Raw genomic sequence first — 16,861 nt, 5'->3', positions numbered from 1 at the left:
AGCGCCCACTCGCCGGGGGAGGCGCTGCTGTCGCTGGGGGAGCGCCTCCTCCTCTTCCTCCAACTCTTCCCCGCCTCCTCCCGCTTCTCCTCCTCCTCCTCCTCCTCCACAGTTGCCTGCCCTGGGCGGGGGCGAGCGTGTCCGGTTTGTTGGAAGCGTTCGGAAATGGCAACTTGCGCGGTGGAGGTGTTCGGGCTCCTGGAGGACGAGGTGCGGGGACCGCGGGGCTGCGGGGCGGGCTTCCCTTCGGGTTATTCAGCAGCCGGACACGGGGAGGTAGTGGCGGCGGCCACGACCGGAGGCTCCGCTGTCAGCCCCTCCTCCCTCGGCGCGAGCCCGGGGAGCGCGCGAGGCGCCGCGGGGACTGTGGGGGCGGCTGGGAGCGCGGGCGCTGGGGGCTCGCTGGACCGAGCAAGTTTGTCGGGTCCATACCCGCCCCTTCCCGGAGCGGCCGCCGCCTTCCTTGTCAGTTTCCTTCAGGAAGTGTTGAGGAGGGGGTTAGGCGGCCGGCGGGGGACGCACATCACCGCGCCTGCCCTTTCCTGCCACCCCCGCCGGGTGTGCGGAGCTCGCAGGCGTGGGGAGACGGTCGCAGCATCCCTGCTGTTGATTTGCTTGCTCTGGCGGAGGCCGGGCCGACTTAACTTTACGGACTTCGGGTCTGGAGAGTTCCAAGTGAATTGTCATTCGCTCGTTTGGTTTTTTCTTCTTTATCTGAAATCCTTTTTAATCCCCTAACTAGAGACAGGGGTGGGAGAGCAGGAACACAAATTTTCCTCCTCTTCTTTAGCAACAAGTGTCTAGTGTGAGAAGTTCATGCTTTTTTTCACCGGTCATCGTTGATGTTAAAAAGTAAAGCCAAAAAAGTATAAATACTTTATAAAGAAGTTACCATATCTGTTCTCTTTGAAAACTAGATTAAGCTCTGGGATTTGAAGAAGGCAAAGCTGTCTCTTTTCAACTAAATAACTAATGCTGATTATGCCTATGCTTATTAAAAATATTGTAAGACCATTTGGAAAGGTTGTTCCGTCGTAAATGATATGTGGTTTCTGTGTGTTCTTGGAGATTGTCTCAAAAATGCAAATAAGTGGGAGATGAAAAGGCTTTATATAGTCTAACAGTGACTGGTTCCGAGTGAAAAAAATCAAATTTTTTGCCTTCTTTTTGGCTGACTAAGCGCCACGTGTACCTGTTATCAAGATTAGACCCAATTAACTGAAAATTCATCAATCTAATTTATACTGCTTGAAGTATTTTAAGACTTAAGTTGCATAGTTCCTCCTCTTAGTAACTTGGTGTCGTCAAACATTTTACACTTCTCTTGAGAGTTCTTTGTTTATAAAGGGTGGGCAATTTGTTAATGCAGGCAAGTTATTTCAGGGTATTTTGAGAATGCTTACGTGATGTGATTAGAATTTAATTTCCTAGTTATTGCTGCCAGAAGAGAAACAAAGTGATGATGGACAAATGATGGCGGCTCATAGTTCCCTCAGAAACAACAGTCAATGTGTTATAGCTAAAGATAACATTCTAGCTAATGGCCCCTTTATTCTGTAGAGGAGATCAGAAGATAATACAGCACTTCACTTGTGATCGCTTTCTTATCAGTCAGATTTCCCTGCTTGTTACATAGACTGCCCAGTGCAGATAACTTCAAGCTGGTGTCCAACCCAGTCAGGCTGGCCTTGGACTTTCTTTCCCTGCTATATTCACAGGTAGGCCCTGCTAATTGCAGATTTCTCATCTCACCGCCTTCCAACAGAGCCAGTTGATCTTAGAGAAAATAGTGCCAAAGGTATCATTCACCATCTGTTTACTCCCTCTTGGTACACGATCAGTGTTTTTAATTATCTACTTTAGGAATTTCTCTGTTTTCAATCATTACCCCTCTGCCCAGCTGAAATAAAACTAACTGTGGCAGTTAGTGGGTGGTCTGTAAGGAACTGGGGCTAAAGGCCAGAAACTCCACCCTTTGAAATGTGGATTTCCTGACCTTGCTGAAGGATTTGTACATCTAGGAAGTTTCATGGCATGGGGCCTATCCCATGCACATTCTGGGAGTTCTGGCTGTCAATTCCATGACTCTAATTTGTTTCTATCCCCCCTCTGTCTATTTTGTCCACATTGAGGAAGGGAGTGAGATAGGAAGATAAGAGACATGATGATGAAGAATTTTCCACTTCTTCCATTGTAATTGGATTATTCATTCAATTCATTTACTGTTTCCTCTCTACCATGCATTGTGCTAGGCACCAGGGATAGAGAGGGGAAAAAAGTGTCAGCCGCTAACTGAGGGAAAGATAAAAGTCACTTTTTTTCTTGTGGAGGTTACCATCTCTTCACTGTCATTTGCCATTTATTTTCTGGTCTATCACAAAAGTAAAAGAAGGATGGGAACCACACTCCCACCCTCCCCCCACCACACACATACACCCCTTTTGTTAAAGGAAGAAAGCATTGCAACTCTGTCACTTCTAAAACTCACGGACTAGGCTGGGAATAGGTAGCCCTCTGCTGTTGATTAAAAGTAAAGTGCTTTTTCATTACAACAAAAGGAGAGGATCCTTATTTTAAATTTGAAACTAAAACAGGGAGAAAAATAATTTGAAATGGGATAGAAGATAGTGAAAGAATTGTAATTTAATCAGTATGTAGTGAATAGTCCCTGAGTCACAGTGTGTGAGTATATCAGCACTGAAGCATGCTAAAATGTAGATCATAACACCTCTCACTTTTCAGTGAGTTTTAACTCTTCTTCCACATATAAGTGGCTTATAGTAAGAGATCGCCCTGGCTGCATGTGCAGAATTTTGCCATTAAAGTGTCAACAAACCAAGGAGGAAGTGTAGTATAATTTATACCAGATTTGCTCTGACAGTCACTTGAGATTAACGATAGAGAATAACACGCAGTGATCTTTAGTGGGGAGCAGTGTGGTAGATGCGGGGACTGGAATTCAGCATCTCTTCCCACTTCCTTCCCATGCACCTCCCAGTGATGTGGAGGTGGGAAAACTAAACACTGTTTCCCACACTCCCTTGAAATGAATGGTCTGGATTCAAAATAGGCTCCCCAGTTAAGTGCAATTACTTGAGATTTGGGGAGTGGAAATGAGGTGGAGCATATTGTTTTGTTTCTTTGGCTTTTTCTGCTGATAAGCACAGTCATGTAAACATCGAATTTTTCTGCAAAAGTATTCCAGTATCTGGTAACTTGCTTTGTACATATTGATAAGAAGTCACAGAAATAGTGGTAGCGGTAGCTTCCAGACATCAAGATTGGTTGTATTCTTGAAGTCATCAGTTCTGGTGATGGCTCCTGATCACCTACCTTTCTGATTGGGGCAGAGATAGTAGCTTCCTGAGTGGGTCGGTTCTGCCCTGTTTCTGATCTTCTAAGAACTGCAGTCCCCAACAATTCTGGCACCAGGGACCAGTTTCATGGAAGATAGCTTTTCCATGGACCGGGGATGAGGTCTAGTGGTTTCAGGATGATTCAAGCGCATTACGTGTATTGTGCACTCCACTTCTATTATTAGTACATTGTAATATATAATAAAATAATTATACAACTCACCATAATGTAGAATCAGTGGGAGCCCTGAGCTTGTTTTCCTGCAACTAGATGGTCCCATGTGTGGGTGACGGTAATGGGGGACAGGGAGACAGTGACAAATCATCAGGCATTAGATTCTTATAAGGGGCACACAACCTAGATCCCTTGCATGGACAGTTCGCAGTAGGGTTCATGCTCCTATGAGACTGTAATGCTGCTGCTGATCTGACAGGCAGCGGAGCTCAGGAGGTAATGTGATCGATGAGGAGTGGCTGTAAATACAGATGAAGCTTTGCTCACTGGCCTGCCACTCACCTCCTGCTGTGTGGCCAGTTCCTAAGGTTGGGGACCCCTGCTCTAGAAGTCCAGCCTAGCATCTACTCTTCCAGCTCTTCCAAAGATTTTGTAAGCATGTAATCCCCTGTATTAGCTTCTTCTTAAAACATCGAGAATGATTTCTGTTTCCTGTAATAAAGCCTGACTGAAGCAAAGAAAAGAAGGAAGGAAATAAAGAGGAAAGAGTTTAGAGTCTCCTCTGACAGTATGGAGAGTGCAGTTTGCACATACAGAATAGCAGATGCCCCTGGTGGCAGCAGCCACAACAATGCCTCAGCAACAGAGTAACTAAGAAGGGCATATTCTGATACTTCTGGACCCAGTAAGGCTGACCAGAAACTGACCCTCACTCAGTCTAGGAACAAACTTCCCAAACCTTTATGTACTACACACAAAGGAGGAGAAGCATAGTTTAAGCAGCAGCTGTATTAGTAATCTCTCCCAAGCTTTCATGTATTTTTTTTTTTTTTTTTTTGCCATTAGTGCTTTTTTGCAACTCTTTAATTCCGGGATCATTATAAAGTATTTTTCATGGACCCAAGGACCAAAGAAGTGAATAAATATAGTGTATTTTTAAAATAATTTATTTTAAAATAATTTATTTATTTACTTTTGAGACGGGGTCTTGCTCTGTCACCCAGGCTGGAGTCAATGGCATGATTTCAGCTCACTGTACCCTCTGCCTCCCAGGTTCTAGCAATTCTCCTGCCTCAGCCTCCTGGGTAGCTGGGATTACAGGCATGTGCCACCACGTCCAGCTAATTTTTGTATTTTTAGTAGAGTCAGGGTTTCACCATGTTGGCCAGGCTGGTCTCGAACTCCTGACCTCAGATGATCCGCCTGTCTCGGCCTCCCAAAGTGCTGGGATTACAGTCGAGGCACCACGCCCATCCTATTTTGAAAGTATTTTAAACCATCAGAAATGTTGAAAGTACAACACAAAGAGCTCCAGTATCCTTCTCATGCAGATTCTGCAACTGTTAACCTTTTCTCTGCAATTATTCCGTCACCTTTTTTTGCCATTTTCATTAATCTTTTTCTGAACCACTTGAGAGCAAGCAGCAAACACAATGCCCCATCATCTTTAGATACTCTAGTGTGTATTTTTCTAAAACAAGAATACTTTCCTGCATAATAACCATACACCCCTCTAAGCTAAGAAATGGACACTGATACAACAATGCCATTCAATCCACAGATACCATCCACATTTTGATAAATGTTCTAATAATTTCTCTCTTTCCTTTTCTGGTCTAAGAACCTATCTAGGAACATATATTGCATTTACTTGGCATGTCTTTGCAGTCTCTTTTAATCTGTAACATTTCCTCAGTTTTTCTTACCCCAGACAATTTTAAGAAGGACAGGCCTTACATTCTATGATGTTTCTCATTTTGAGTTTGTTTCGTTTTTCTTGATGACCATGTTCAGGTCACACTCTCTTGGCAGGAATGACAGAAATGATGCTGTGTTCTTCCCATGCATCACACCAGGGGACACATGATGCTGACTTGTCCCAACACTGTTAGTAATAACCTTAATCACTTGGTCACCTTGGTGTCTGCCAGGTTTATTCTCTGTAATGTCACCCTTTTTCTCTTTATAATTGATAGTATTTTCGGGGGATATATTGTAAGATTATGCCAGTATCCTATTTCTCATCAAGTCTTCATCCTCAGTTTTAGCATCCATTGATGAATTCTGTCTGAACCAAACACCACTGTTTTGTTTTATTTCCATCTCTATTAGTTAGCGTTCTGTGTAAGAAGAGCTTTCCTTTTCCTGTCATTTGTTTTTATCAGCATAGACTTGTAAAATCCCACTTTATTCAAGAGGTTGTAATCACTTACTGTCATTAAATATTTTATTGCTCATACTGTCCCAGTTTGTCCAGTGGCAGCCCTTTCAAGGAGGTTCCTAGGTCTTTGTAACAAGTCCCCATCATTCTTTGAACACTTTCTGGCAGAAGTTGTTCCAGGCTTCTCTTGTATTTTGCTTGGCTCAGCTATCTGCAGTCAGCCATTTTCCTAGGAGCGCTGGTCCTATTTAGTATAAAGTGGTTTTTACATGCTACAATTTGGGTGCTTGGTGTGCTCATTGTTACTGGGATATACTCTTGGGCCATCTCAGTGAACAGAGTTCAGAAGCATATGCATGTGTGTTTGTGTGTGTATGTGTACTATACACACATAAGTATACACAAAGATCTATAGCTATTTCTATATCAATCTGTTAATACATATACTTAAGAATCATGAATTCATACTGATTTTTTCCAATTCAAATCTAACACCTGAGTTCCCTTATAGCCATAAGTACCTTTTCTAACAGTGACAAACTTTGACTTTTATTATCCTTAATATAGTTATTTGTTCGTTTAATTATGTGTTCAGTGTAACTAACTTCCTGACCACGCAGATTTCTCCTCTGCCACTTCAGCTCTTCACATCCTTGGATGCCAGTGGGAATATTGCTATTCTCTATACAACATCCTTATGCAACGCTCTCCTCCCCTCCTCAGTACCCTTGCCAGTGGGCACCCTTCTGGTACATCTCGGTATGGCACCTCCCTCCTCCGCTCAGTGCCCCATGCTGGCGAGCATGCCAACCATGCACCTCTGTGAAATTCCCCCTCACCCCACAGACGTTTTCTGTAGTGGCTTGTGGTTGACTGCTCTGCACCAGTAACAGAAGAGGAGAAGGAACTATAATTTCTTTTATAGGTAATTAGGAATTCATATATCACATAGGAATACAATCTTTGAGTTGGAAGAGACCTTGTAAATAAGTCATTTAGGGTGAGCAGGGGTATAGAAAATGGGATTCTTTTGGGTTGGAATTCTGGCCCTGTTACTTACTTGGTGAATCTTGCATAATTATTTCACATCAGTCAGAGCAGAGTATTTAAGTCTGCTGATTCTCCCCATCCCCTTGCTGTCTCAGAAATACTCTACAGCGTTTGGAGACATGCCGGAACCAGTTGAACACAACTGCTTCTCAGTCTATCATGGTTATCTACTCTAGCGCTGAATCTTTAAGTCAGATTGCTAATTTGAATTGCTAAACCCGTTGTTCTGCTGAATTCTGTGGCAATTGATGTTACTCCTTTACAACTTCTGTTTCTTCTGGCCTCCTTGCCAATCGTATCAAAGTTTTAAGAGGATAAATGAATGGGGAGCAGGTAGGAGAAATCTGGAGATAAATGCAGGGAGAAAGGCATAGCATAAGCAAAAAGCATTTTGATAAGACTTTTCTGAAAGTTAAGTAAATATGTCTGTAGCCCATTGTTATAACTCATGGCTGGACTCAGATGTCTGGCTTCGACTCATGTGAGACATGTTGGGGCAATAAAGAGAGTAATATGAACAATCATGGCCGTGAATAAAGATGCTTTAGTGAAAGTATTCTCCTATGGGAGAAAGAGTCAACCTAAATAAATAACAGCTGCCTTTAACTGCATATGCACTATATGCCAGGCACCAGGTTAGATTTTTTCATACTTTAGCTGTAATCATCACAACATTATTGCAAAAGTAGGAAGTATTACCCCCATTTTAGAGATAGGGAATATGAGATTCTGCTTTCTTCAAGAACCTTCTCCCAGTAGGTAGCGGGATTGAAACACAGATCTCTTTCATAACAAACCCTTGGTCCTTCCACTTTCTTGCTACTAATACACAAAATAATTTAAAAGAAGAGACTTTTTCTCAGGAAGATGATGAATGTGAATGGAATGTGTGCAAAATTAACTTGTAATTGTTATGCTCTCATTTCCACATCTTCTGTCTTTTCTTGGTAAAGCCTATAGATGGACCTCTGAAGTACTTGATTTCTGTATTTGCTTAACAAATATTTGATGAACACTATGTATCAGGCATGTAGGTCAAGGCATGAGGTATAATGATATACAATAGACTTTACCAACTTTATAGCCAAGAGGGAGAGAGAAACATTAAATAAATTATCACACGTCAATGTTTTATAAGTGTTATTAAGGAAAATAGTGTAAGATGAAATTATATATAACAGGCTGGGTGTACTGGCCCACGCCTGTAATCCCAGCACTTTGGGAGGCTGATGCGGGTGGATCACCTGAGGTCAGGAGTTCGAGACCGGCCTGGCTAGCATGGTGAAACCCTGTCTCTACTAAAAATACAAAAATTAGCCAGGCATGGTGGCGTATGCCTGTAGTCTCAGCTACTTGAGAGACTGAGGCAGGAAAACTGCTTGAACCCAGGAGGTGGGGGTTGCAGTGAACTGAGATTATGCCACCGCACTCTAGCCTGGGCAACAGAGCAAGACTGCCACAAAAAAAAAAGTATATCTAAAAATTAATTAATTTTGTATGGTGTGGAGAAGGGAGAAAATATCAGGGAAATTGAAACTAAGGATGAATAGCAGTTAGCAGATGAAGAGTAGGGCAAAAAGCTTTCCGAGTAAATAGAACCACATGTGCAAAAGATGGGATGGAGACGAACATGAAGGCTGGAGTGCTAAAACAAGAGGGACAATGTCAGCAGATGAGGCTGGAGAGGACAGCCTGATCAGGCAAGGCCTGGCATGCCACGTTAAGGATTTGGAATCGGATACAAAGTGGAATGGAAATCAAATGCGCACACAGACACACACACCCCCATTGTCATCATCATTAACATTATTTTTCATAGTTAATATTTGTTCCTCATATGCTTAACATTTGTTTGCTAGTTATTTCTTTATTCTTGCTGCTTCACCTTTCCATCTGGGATCACGTTTTCTGCCTAAAGTACATCATCTAGAATTTCTATTTTCTTTTTTTTTTTGAAGATGGAGTTTCACTCTGGTCACCCAGGCTGGAGTGCAGTGGTGCAATCTCAGCTCACTGCAACCTCCACCTCCCGGGTTCAAGCTATTCTCCCCGCTCTGCCTCCAGAGTAGCTGGAATTACAGGCGCCTGCCACCATGCCTTGCTAATTTTTATATTTTTACCAGAGACGGGATTTCACCATGTTGGCCAGGCTAGTCTCAAACTCCTGACCTCAGGTGATCCACCCGCCTTGGCCTCCCAGAGTGCTGGGATTACAGGTGTGAGCCACCGCACCCGGCCCTAGAATATCTTTTACTGACTGACTGTTGGAATTGAACTTTCTCAGTTTTTGTTTTTGTCTGAAAATGTATAGATTTTGCCTTCTTTTATGGAATGGGCGTGGAGAAGAGTAAAATTTACAAAGAGTGAAATGCACAGATCATAAATGTACAGTTTGATGATTTTCAACATGTAGAGCCAATGACCCAATTATGATATAGAATATTGCCATCATTCCAGAATGCTCCCTTGGGCCCTCTTCCAGTCAATTCTACCCCTCTACTCTCTATAGGCAACCTTTTGTCACCATGGATTACTTTTGCCTGTTCTGAAACTTTATGTAAATGGAATGCACATTATGTACTCTTTTGTGTCTTGATTCTTTATTTTGAGAGTCATCCATGTGGTTGTTTGTATCAATAGCTCATTCTTTTTCTTGCTTAATAGTATTTCATTGTATGAATATAGCCATTCTCCTTTGATGGACACACTGATTGTTTCTAGCTTTGGGCTATTATGAATAAACCTATGGTGAACATTCATCTACAAATCTTTTCATAAAAGTATATTTTTATTTCTCTTGTGTAAATACCTAGGAATGGAATTTCTGGGTCATAGGATTTATGTCTTTAACTTTATAAGAAACTGCCCAACAGTCTCCCAACGCGATTGTACCATTTTAATCTCCCATTGGTAATATGTGAAAGTTCTAGTTGCGGCACATTCTTTCAGCAGCATTTGAAGTTTCAGCCAAAGCCTTCCTCCTACTCATGTCTCCCAGCCTTCTCTAGTAACCTACAGGTTATCAGCTCCATGTGTATCCTTCCAGTGATACTTTGTGTATAAATAAACAGATACGGTGCTATCACACTTAAAAGTAGTGATAAGATGTAAAGTGATGAGTTGTTCTTTCTTAGAAATTATATAGTATTGATTGAATAAAGTCCAGTATTCTAAATGAGGAATACTTCCATAACCACATTAACGACAGCAGTTTCCTTTCCTACCCCCATGTTCTCTACCTGTGGTTGTCAACTTTAGTGTCCATCTGAATCATCTGAAGAGTTTGTTAAAATACAGACTACCCCACAGTGTGTGATTCAGTAGGTTCGGGCCTCAACATTTGCATATGTAACAAATTTCCATGTTATGTTCATACTGCCAGTCCATGGAATCCACTTTGAGAACTACTGCTTGCTCCTAAATCGAAGGATTCTGGATATTTCTTCTTTATTGTGGCTATTACTGTCAAAAACTCTTGAAGAATTTTGACTCATACATTTGGGTATCATAGACTCCAGCTTTACAAGGACACTTCTAATTGATTTTATTTCTCAGTATGGGTGATCTTCCATTTATATTTTTATAGACTGTTTCAAATGAATTTACATACCAGAGGAAGAAAACTGGTGTCAATCTATAGGTTCCAGTTTTTCGTTTGGAAAATATGGTTGCCATAAGTGATGTAGCATGTTGCTCAAGAGAAAAAAAAAGGAGGCCGGGCATGGTGGCTTACACCTGTAATCCCAGCACTTTGGGAGGCTGAGGCGGTGGATCACCTGAAGTCAGGAGTTCCAGACCAGCCTGGCCAACGTGGTGGTGACATGAGAATCCCACATATGTCTCTACTAAAAATACAAAAGTTAACTGGGTGTGGTGGCAGGCACCTGTAGTCTCAGCTACTCAGGAGGCTGAGGCAGGAGAATCGCTTGAACCTGGGAGGCAGAGGTTGCAGTGAGCTGAGATCATACCACTGCACTCCAGCCTGGGCGATAGAGTAAGACTCCGTCTAAAAAAAAAAAAAAAAGAAGGAAAAAATATGCATCCCTCCCTAGCAATTTTTTTGTTGAATATTTTGTGTTTACCTTATTACCCTATTTAAATACAGTACTATTCACATCTGAATCACTATACTATGTTTATAATTATTTATTTCACATTTTTGTTTGGTTTAGTTTTTCATATGTCTGTCGCAGATGTAATTATAAGCTGTTGGACAGAGCTTTAAAACCACTCAGTGCAGTAAAAATGTTATATATATATATATACACACACACACACACACCCCTACACACACACTAAAAAATGAATGCTAGCCATTTTCTTTTCCTTGTTCTTGTTGAAGACAGCCTCTTGCTGTGTTGCATTCCATCTGGACTGCTTGTTCTCTACACCTGTTGCGTAGCCATCATCTGTGGGCTTCCATTTGCCATCTTTGTGAGAATTCACTTGATCTCTTTTCTGTGTTGAATGCACTGTTTCTTTAATTTCTTGTTTTCTTCTTTCCAAATTTATTCCTTATTTGGTGGCTTACATCCTCTGTACGAGGAGCAGGTACTGTTGACTGGAGCCTGTCACAGTAGAATGATCTGAACCTACCATTTCATTGTGGGACTCTCATATGTCACGATTTGTAGCATTTTTTTTCCCTTGGCTCACCCAGTTTCCTCAGAGAGGAATCTTCTGTTTGGTGGATGCAGGTCTGGCAGCCTCTGTTCCCAGACACAAGTTGGGGGGATGAGGCTGGGGTCTCATTAGGCAAACTTTTCCCTGCTTTTAATAAGGTGTCTTACTCCTATTTTCAGCTACTTTAGAAAGGTTTCTTGTTAATCCAGAATTTGTCAGCCCCTACTGTGTGCCAAGTATTCTGCTGATTTCAGAGGGTATAAAGTTAATGAAAATATGGCCGGGTGCAGTGACACACGCCTGTAATCCCAGCACTGTGGGAGGCCAGAGGCAGGCAGATCGCCTGAGGTCGGGCGTTCAAGACCAGCCTGGCCAACGTGGCGAAACTAAAAATACAAAAATTAGCCGGGCATAGTGGTGCGCCCCTGTAATCCTAGCTACTCAAGAGGCAGAGGCAGGAGAAACGCTTGAGCCCGGAAGGCAGAGGTTGCAGTGATCCGAGATCGCGCCACTGCACTCCAATCTGGGTGACAAAGTGAGACTCCATCTCAAAAAAATAATAATAATTATAAAAAGTTAATGAAAAGAAAGTTTCCTAAATCTCAGCTTTAAAAGTGGAGAAAGGCATAAAGTTTATGCCTGAGATACGAGATAATGTGTGATAAACGCTACATAAATGAGCCTCTGACAATGAGAAGATTAATTCCATGTAAGACTTTTAGAAAAGATGGCATTTGGGCTTTGAAGAAAGGGCAGAACTTTCTTTAAAGAAAAAAATAGAATGTAAAATTTACAAAATGTTTAAGAAGTAAAAACTTTCATGACCTTATTACTTTAATAGCTATTTTTACTTTTGCATATTTCCTTCTAATCTTTCTGTGTGTACTTTTACAGTTGTCATATAATAAATTTCAGCATTCTTATTTTTTCAATTAATATAATTATTCTGTTATAATCATTACTTTTTTAATGGCTTCAAAGGATTCTGCCCAGATGATATAGGGTTTTAATAGTGAAGTAGTAAGGGAATCCAGCTTGTATAATAACTCAGAGATAAGTAAAAATGGAGTATATATATATTTTCAAAAATAGACTTATGAGGGTGGGTCACAACAGAGGAATGAGAGAAAGATGAAGAATAACAAAAGAAAATCTCTCAAGACTTGTGAGAAATGGAAAGACATACAGCCCTGCATTTCCTGTTCTTGTTTTTTGTTTTGTTTGTTTTTTGCATTGTCAGGAAATTGAAGAGCAGTTAGTAGATGTCTTCATGAATTGTGGAGAAAATCTCAACCCTAGGAAGCTACCTGTTAATTAACGCTGCCTGCATAGATAACACATTACATCACATTACCAATTTGTTTCTCCTTGTCATTCAAAAAGGGCACATCTCTTTGCCTATAATTTGCAACTTTCTATTTTATTTTCGAAAAACAATAAAGTTCTCTTTACTCATGAGTGGAAAAGGGAAGGTTCAAGCTTTAGTGAAGAGCCTTGGTCTGGTATAATTTTGTCCCTGTTTTGATTACGGAAAGAGTGTTTAACTTTTGTTCCTTTTTTTATTTATTTAAGTACTATCCAGATTTCTGTTAATAGTACTCAGTATCAGAATTCTAAAATTATTGAAGAGGTTTTTCTCTAGTTGCAACATTTATGCTGCTTTCCCTCCTTTTCAAACATGTGAGAGATTATAATGTCAACACATGAAAGTGATAGAAAAGACAATTCTCTAGCATAAAATTATAAAATGAAGTTAAAATCAATGCAAATATTAAAATAAATGGCACTTCATTTTGAGAGAAATTTTTAATCAGTATAGCTTATCAATTAATCTTAGCATTGAAAATAACTAGTTCTGTTTTTTGTGGTGGGAAATGCAAGGAGAAAGGTTAAAAGTTAAATGTATCTGGGACAGCTGTGTTATTTATAATTCCCCTGGAATTGTTTTTGATTAATGCTTGTTACATTTTCCCCATGAGGCTGGGGAGTGTTTCAGTAAAGGCTAACATGGATGGTTTTTAATATCAGAAGTTCCACAAATATGGATTAACTTTTTAGAGATATATGATAGTCTCTTTTCTCAGTTATGGTCATGTAAATTATAACTGCTACCTGAACTTAGAAAAAATAAGATAAGTAACATTATTTGCTGTTGTCACTTCAATTTTACCTTACCACTTGAGAGAAATGGTACTTGTTAGTTAAGTCATGACAGAAGAGATTTTTAATCGGGAGGATCCAGTTTTGGAGATTCCTACCTATGTAATGTAGTCTGGTTACTTCCCAGTAAACTGGTATAGTGAGAATTTGACCATCAGGGCCAATGGAATATTTCAGTTGGCCTATTTATTCATTGACCTTCCAGAAAAAAAGGGTAATCTGTAAGTGTCTCCGATTTTTGGGAATCCTTCCCCTCAGAAAACTGAAATTTCAGCTTACATGTTTTCCTCTCTGGTTTTCAATTCCATCTTTATTTCTGATACCTGAGGATTTCCCTTCTTTCTTGCAAGATCAGCTATATATTTAATTTTATTTGGTGATGGAAGAAAGTTATTTTTTTCTAGCATCTCCAGTCAGAGGTTTTTTTTTATGTTGTGTTAATTTACCATATGGGTTTTGGAATTAGTTGAATATTTAATTTACAGTCATGCATTGCTTAACAACACAGATACATTCTGAGAAATGTGTCATTAGGCAGTTTCATCATTGTGCAAATGTCATAGAGTGTAGTCACATAAATGTAGAAAGTATAGCCTACTACACACTGAGGCTGTGTGATATAGCCTATTCTTCCTAGTCTACAAACCTTTACAGCATGATAACTGTACTGAATACTGTATGTAGTAGTAATACAATGTAAATATTATGTGCCTAAACATATCTAAACATAGAAAAGGTAAAGTAAAAATGTGGTATTGTATGGGACCACCATCATATATGCTGTCCATCACTGGCTGAAATATCATTCTTCAGCATGACTGTCTTATTTAGTGAGACCTCCTGGAACAGGGGTGTTTGTAAACCTTTAGAAGGAAGAAGGTTAAAATAAATAATCTATGATATGTATATTTTCTCCTACTCAGACCTCTTCTGAGAAAGACATACAAGCTACTACTTGCCAATGAAATAATTTTAGAATAGAATCAATTAATTTGCTATCTCTTGTGCTATAATACTTCATATTTGTTAATCTTTCAAAATTTTAAAAAATACTTAAATTTTGTGGGCTCATAGTAGGTATATATGTTGATGGGGTACATGAGATATTTTGATACAGACATTCTATGTATAATAACCACATCAAGGTAAATGAGTTATCTATTACTTAAAGCATTCATCATTTCTTTGTGTTACAAACATTCTAATTATTCTGTTATTCTAAAATATACAACAAATTATTGCTGACTGTAGTTGCCCTATTGTGCTATCAAATACTAGCTCTTATTCATTGTATCTAATTATATTTTTGTACTCGTTAACCATCCACTTCCCCCAGGTCCTACTACCCTTCTTACAAATGCGTGAGAACATACAAAGTTTGTTTTTGTCTCCCTGGCTCATTTCACTTAATGTATTCCAGTTCTGTGTTGTTGCAAATCATGGAATCTCATTCTTTTTTATGGCCGAATAGGACAGCAGTGAGTGTTATGTACCACATTCTCTTTATTCTTTCCTCTGTTGATGAATACAGGCTGATTCCAGATCTGCTGCAATACACATGGGAGTGCAGACATCTCTTCAATGTACTGGTTTCATTTCCTTTGGGTATATAGCAGTGGGATTGCTGGACCATATGATAGTTCTATTTTTAGTGTTTTGAGGAAACACCATAGTGTTCTCCATAGTGGTTTTACTAATCTACATTCTCATCAACAGAGTATAAGGGTAACCCTTTTGCCACATTCTTGCCAGCACTTGTTATTGCTCATCTTTTGGATAAGAGCCATTTTAACTGGGGTAAGATGATATCTCATTGTAGTTTTGATTTGCACTTCACTGATGATCAGCAATGTTGAACACCTTTCCAAATACTTGTTTTCCATTTGTATGTCTTCTTTTGAGAAATATCTATTCAGATCTTCTGCCCATTTTAAAATCAGATTATTGGAGTTTTTCCTATTGAGTTGTTTGAGTTTCATATATTTTCTGGTGATTAGTCTCTTGTTGGATAGTTTGCAAATATTTTCTCCCATTCTGTGGGTTGTTTCTTCACTTTGTTGATTGTTTCCTTTGCTCTACAGGAGCTTTTTAAGTTGATGTGATCCAATTTGTCCATTTATGCTTTGGTTGCCTGTGCTTTTGAGTATTACTCAAGAGATTTTTGCCTAGACCAGTGTTCTGGAGAGTTTCCTCAATGTTTTGATTTGATTTTTCTATATGACGAGAGATAGGGGTCTAGTTTGATTCTTCTACATAGGGATATCCAGTTGTCCCAGCACCATAATTTATTGAAGAGACTGTCCTTTCCCCGTTGTGTGTTCATGGCACCTTTGTCAAAAAGGAGTTCACTATAGATGTATAGATTCACTTCTGGGTTCTCTATTCTGTTCCATTGGTTTGTATGTCTGTTTTTATGCCAGTACCTTGTTGTGTTGGATACTATAACTCTGTAGTATAATTTGAAGTCCAGTAATTAATTTGACTCCATTTTGTTCTTTTTGCTCAGGATGACTTTGGCTATTCTGGATCTTTTGTGATTCCATATATTTTAGGATGTTTTTTTCCATTTCTGTGAAGTATGTCATTGGTATTGTGATAGGAATTGCATTTAATCTGTAGATTGCTTTGGGTAGTATGGACATTTTAACAATATTGATTGTTCCAATCCATGAACATGGAATATTTTTCCCTTTTTTTTTTTTTTTTGGTGTTGTCTTCTATTTCTTTCATTTGTGTTTTATAGTTTTCAATGTAGAGATCTCTCACTTCTTTGGTTAAGTTTATTCCTAAGTATTTAATTTTATTTACAGTGACTGTAAATGGGATTCCATTCTTGATTTCTTTTTCAGATTGTTCACTGTTGTCATATAAAAATGCTACTAATTTAATACCTTGTTTCTTAAATAAAAATAAATGATACTGATTTTTCGTATATTGATTTTGTATCCTGCAACTTTACCGAATGTGTTTATCAGTTCTAATAGCTTTTGGGTGGAGTCTTCAGGTTTTCCAAATATAAGTTCATATCATCCTCAAATAAGAACAATTTGATGTCTTCCTAATTTAGCTTCCCTTTCTTTCTCTTATCTGATTTCTCTAGGACTACCAGTACTATATTCAATAATAGTGGTAAAAGTGGGCGGCTGGGCACAGTGGCATACGCCTGCAATCCCAGCACTTTGGGAGGCCGAGGCGGGTAGATTGTCGGAGGTCAGGAGTTCGAGACCAGCCTGGCTAACATGGTGAAACCCTGACTCTACTAAAATTACAAAAATTACCCGGGTGTGGTGGCGCACACCTGTAGTCCCAGCTACTCGGGAGGCTGAGGAAGGAGAA

General features: G+C 39.7%; 1 protein-coding gene across 1 annotated transcript in view; it reads left to right on the top strand.

The window, feature by feature from the left end:
- The first annotated feature begins 156 nt into the window (after window positions 1-156).
- LOC105544216 (E3 ubiquitin-protein ligase NEDD4-like) overlaps window positions 157-16,861 on the top strand; it is an 88,134-nt gene continuing 71,429 nt past the window's right edge. Inside the window, exon 1 of the mRNA XM_011986576.1 lies at window positions 157-210. Coding sequence (XP_011841966.1) covers window positions 166-210 — 45 coding nt within the window. The 5' untranslated portion in view covers window positions 157-165. The remainder of the gene's footprint in view (window positions 211-16,861) is intronic.

The sequence above is a fragment of the Mandrillus leucophaeus genome, unplaced genomic scaffold (assembly GCF_000951045.1).
Source record: "Mandrillus leucophaeus isolate KB7577 unplaced genomic scaffold, Mleu.le_1.0 Scaffold108, whole genome shotgun sequence".
NCBI lineage: Eukaryota > Metazoa > Chordata > Mammalia > Primates > Cercopithecidae > Mandrillus > Mandrillus leucophaeus.
This window is presented reverse-complemented; position numbering and strand designations above follow the sequence as displayed.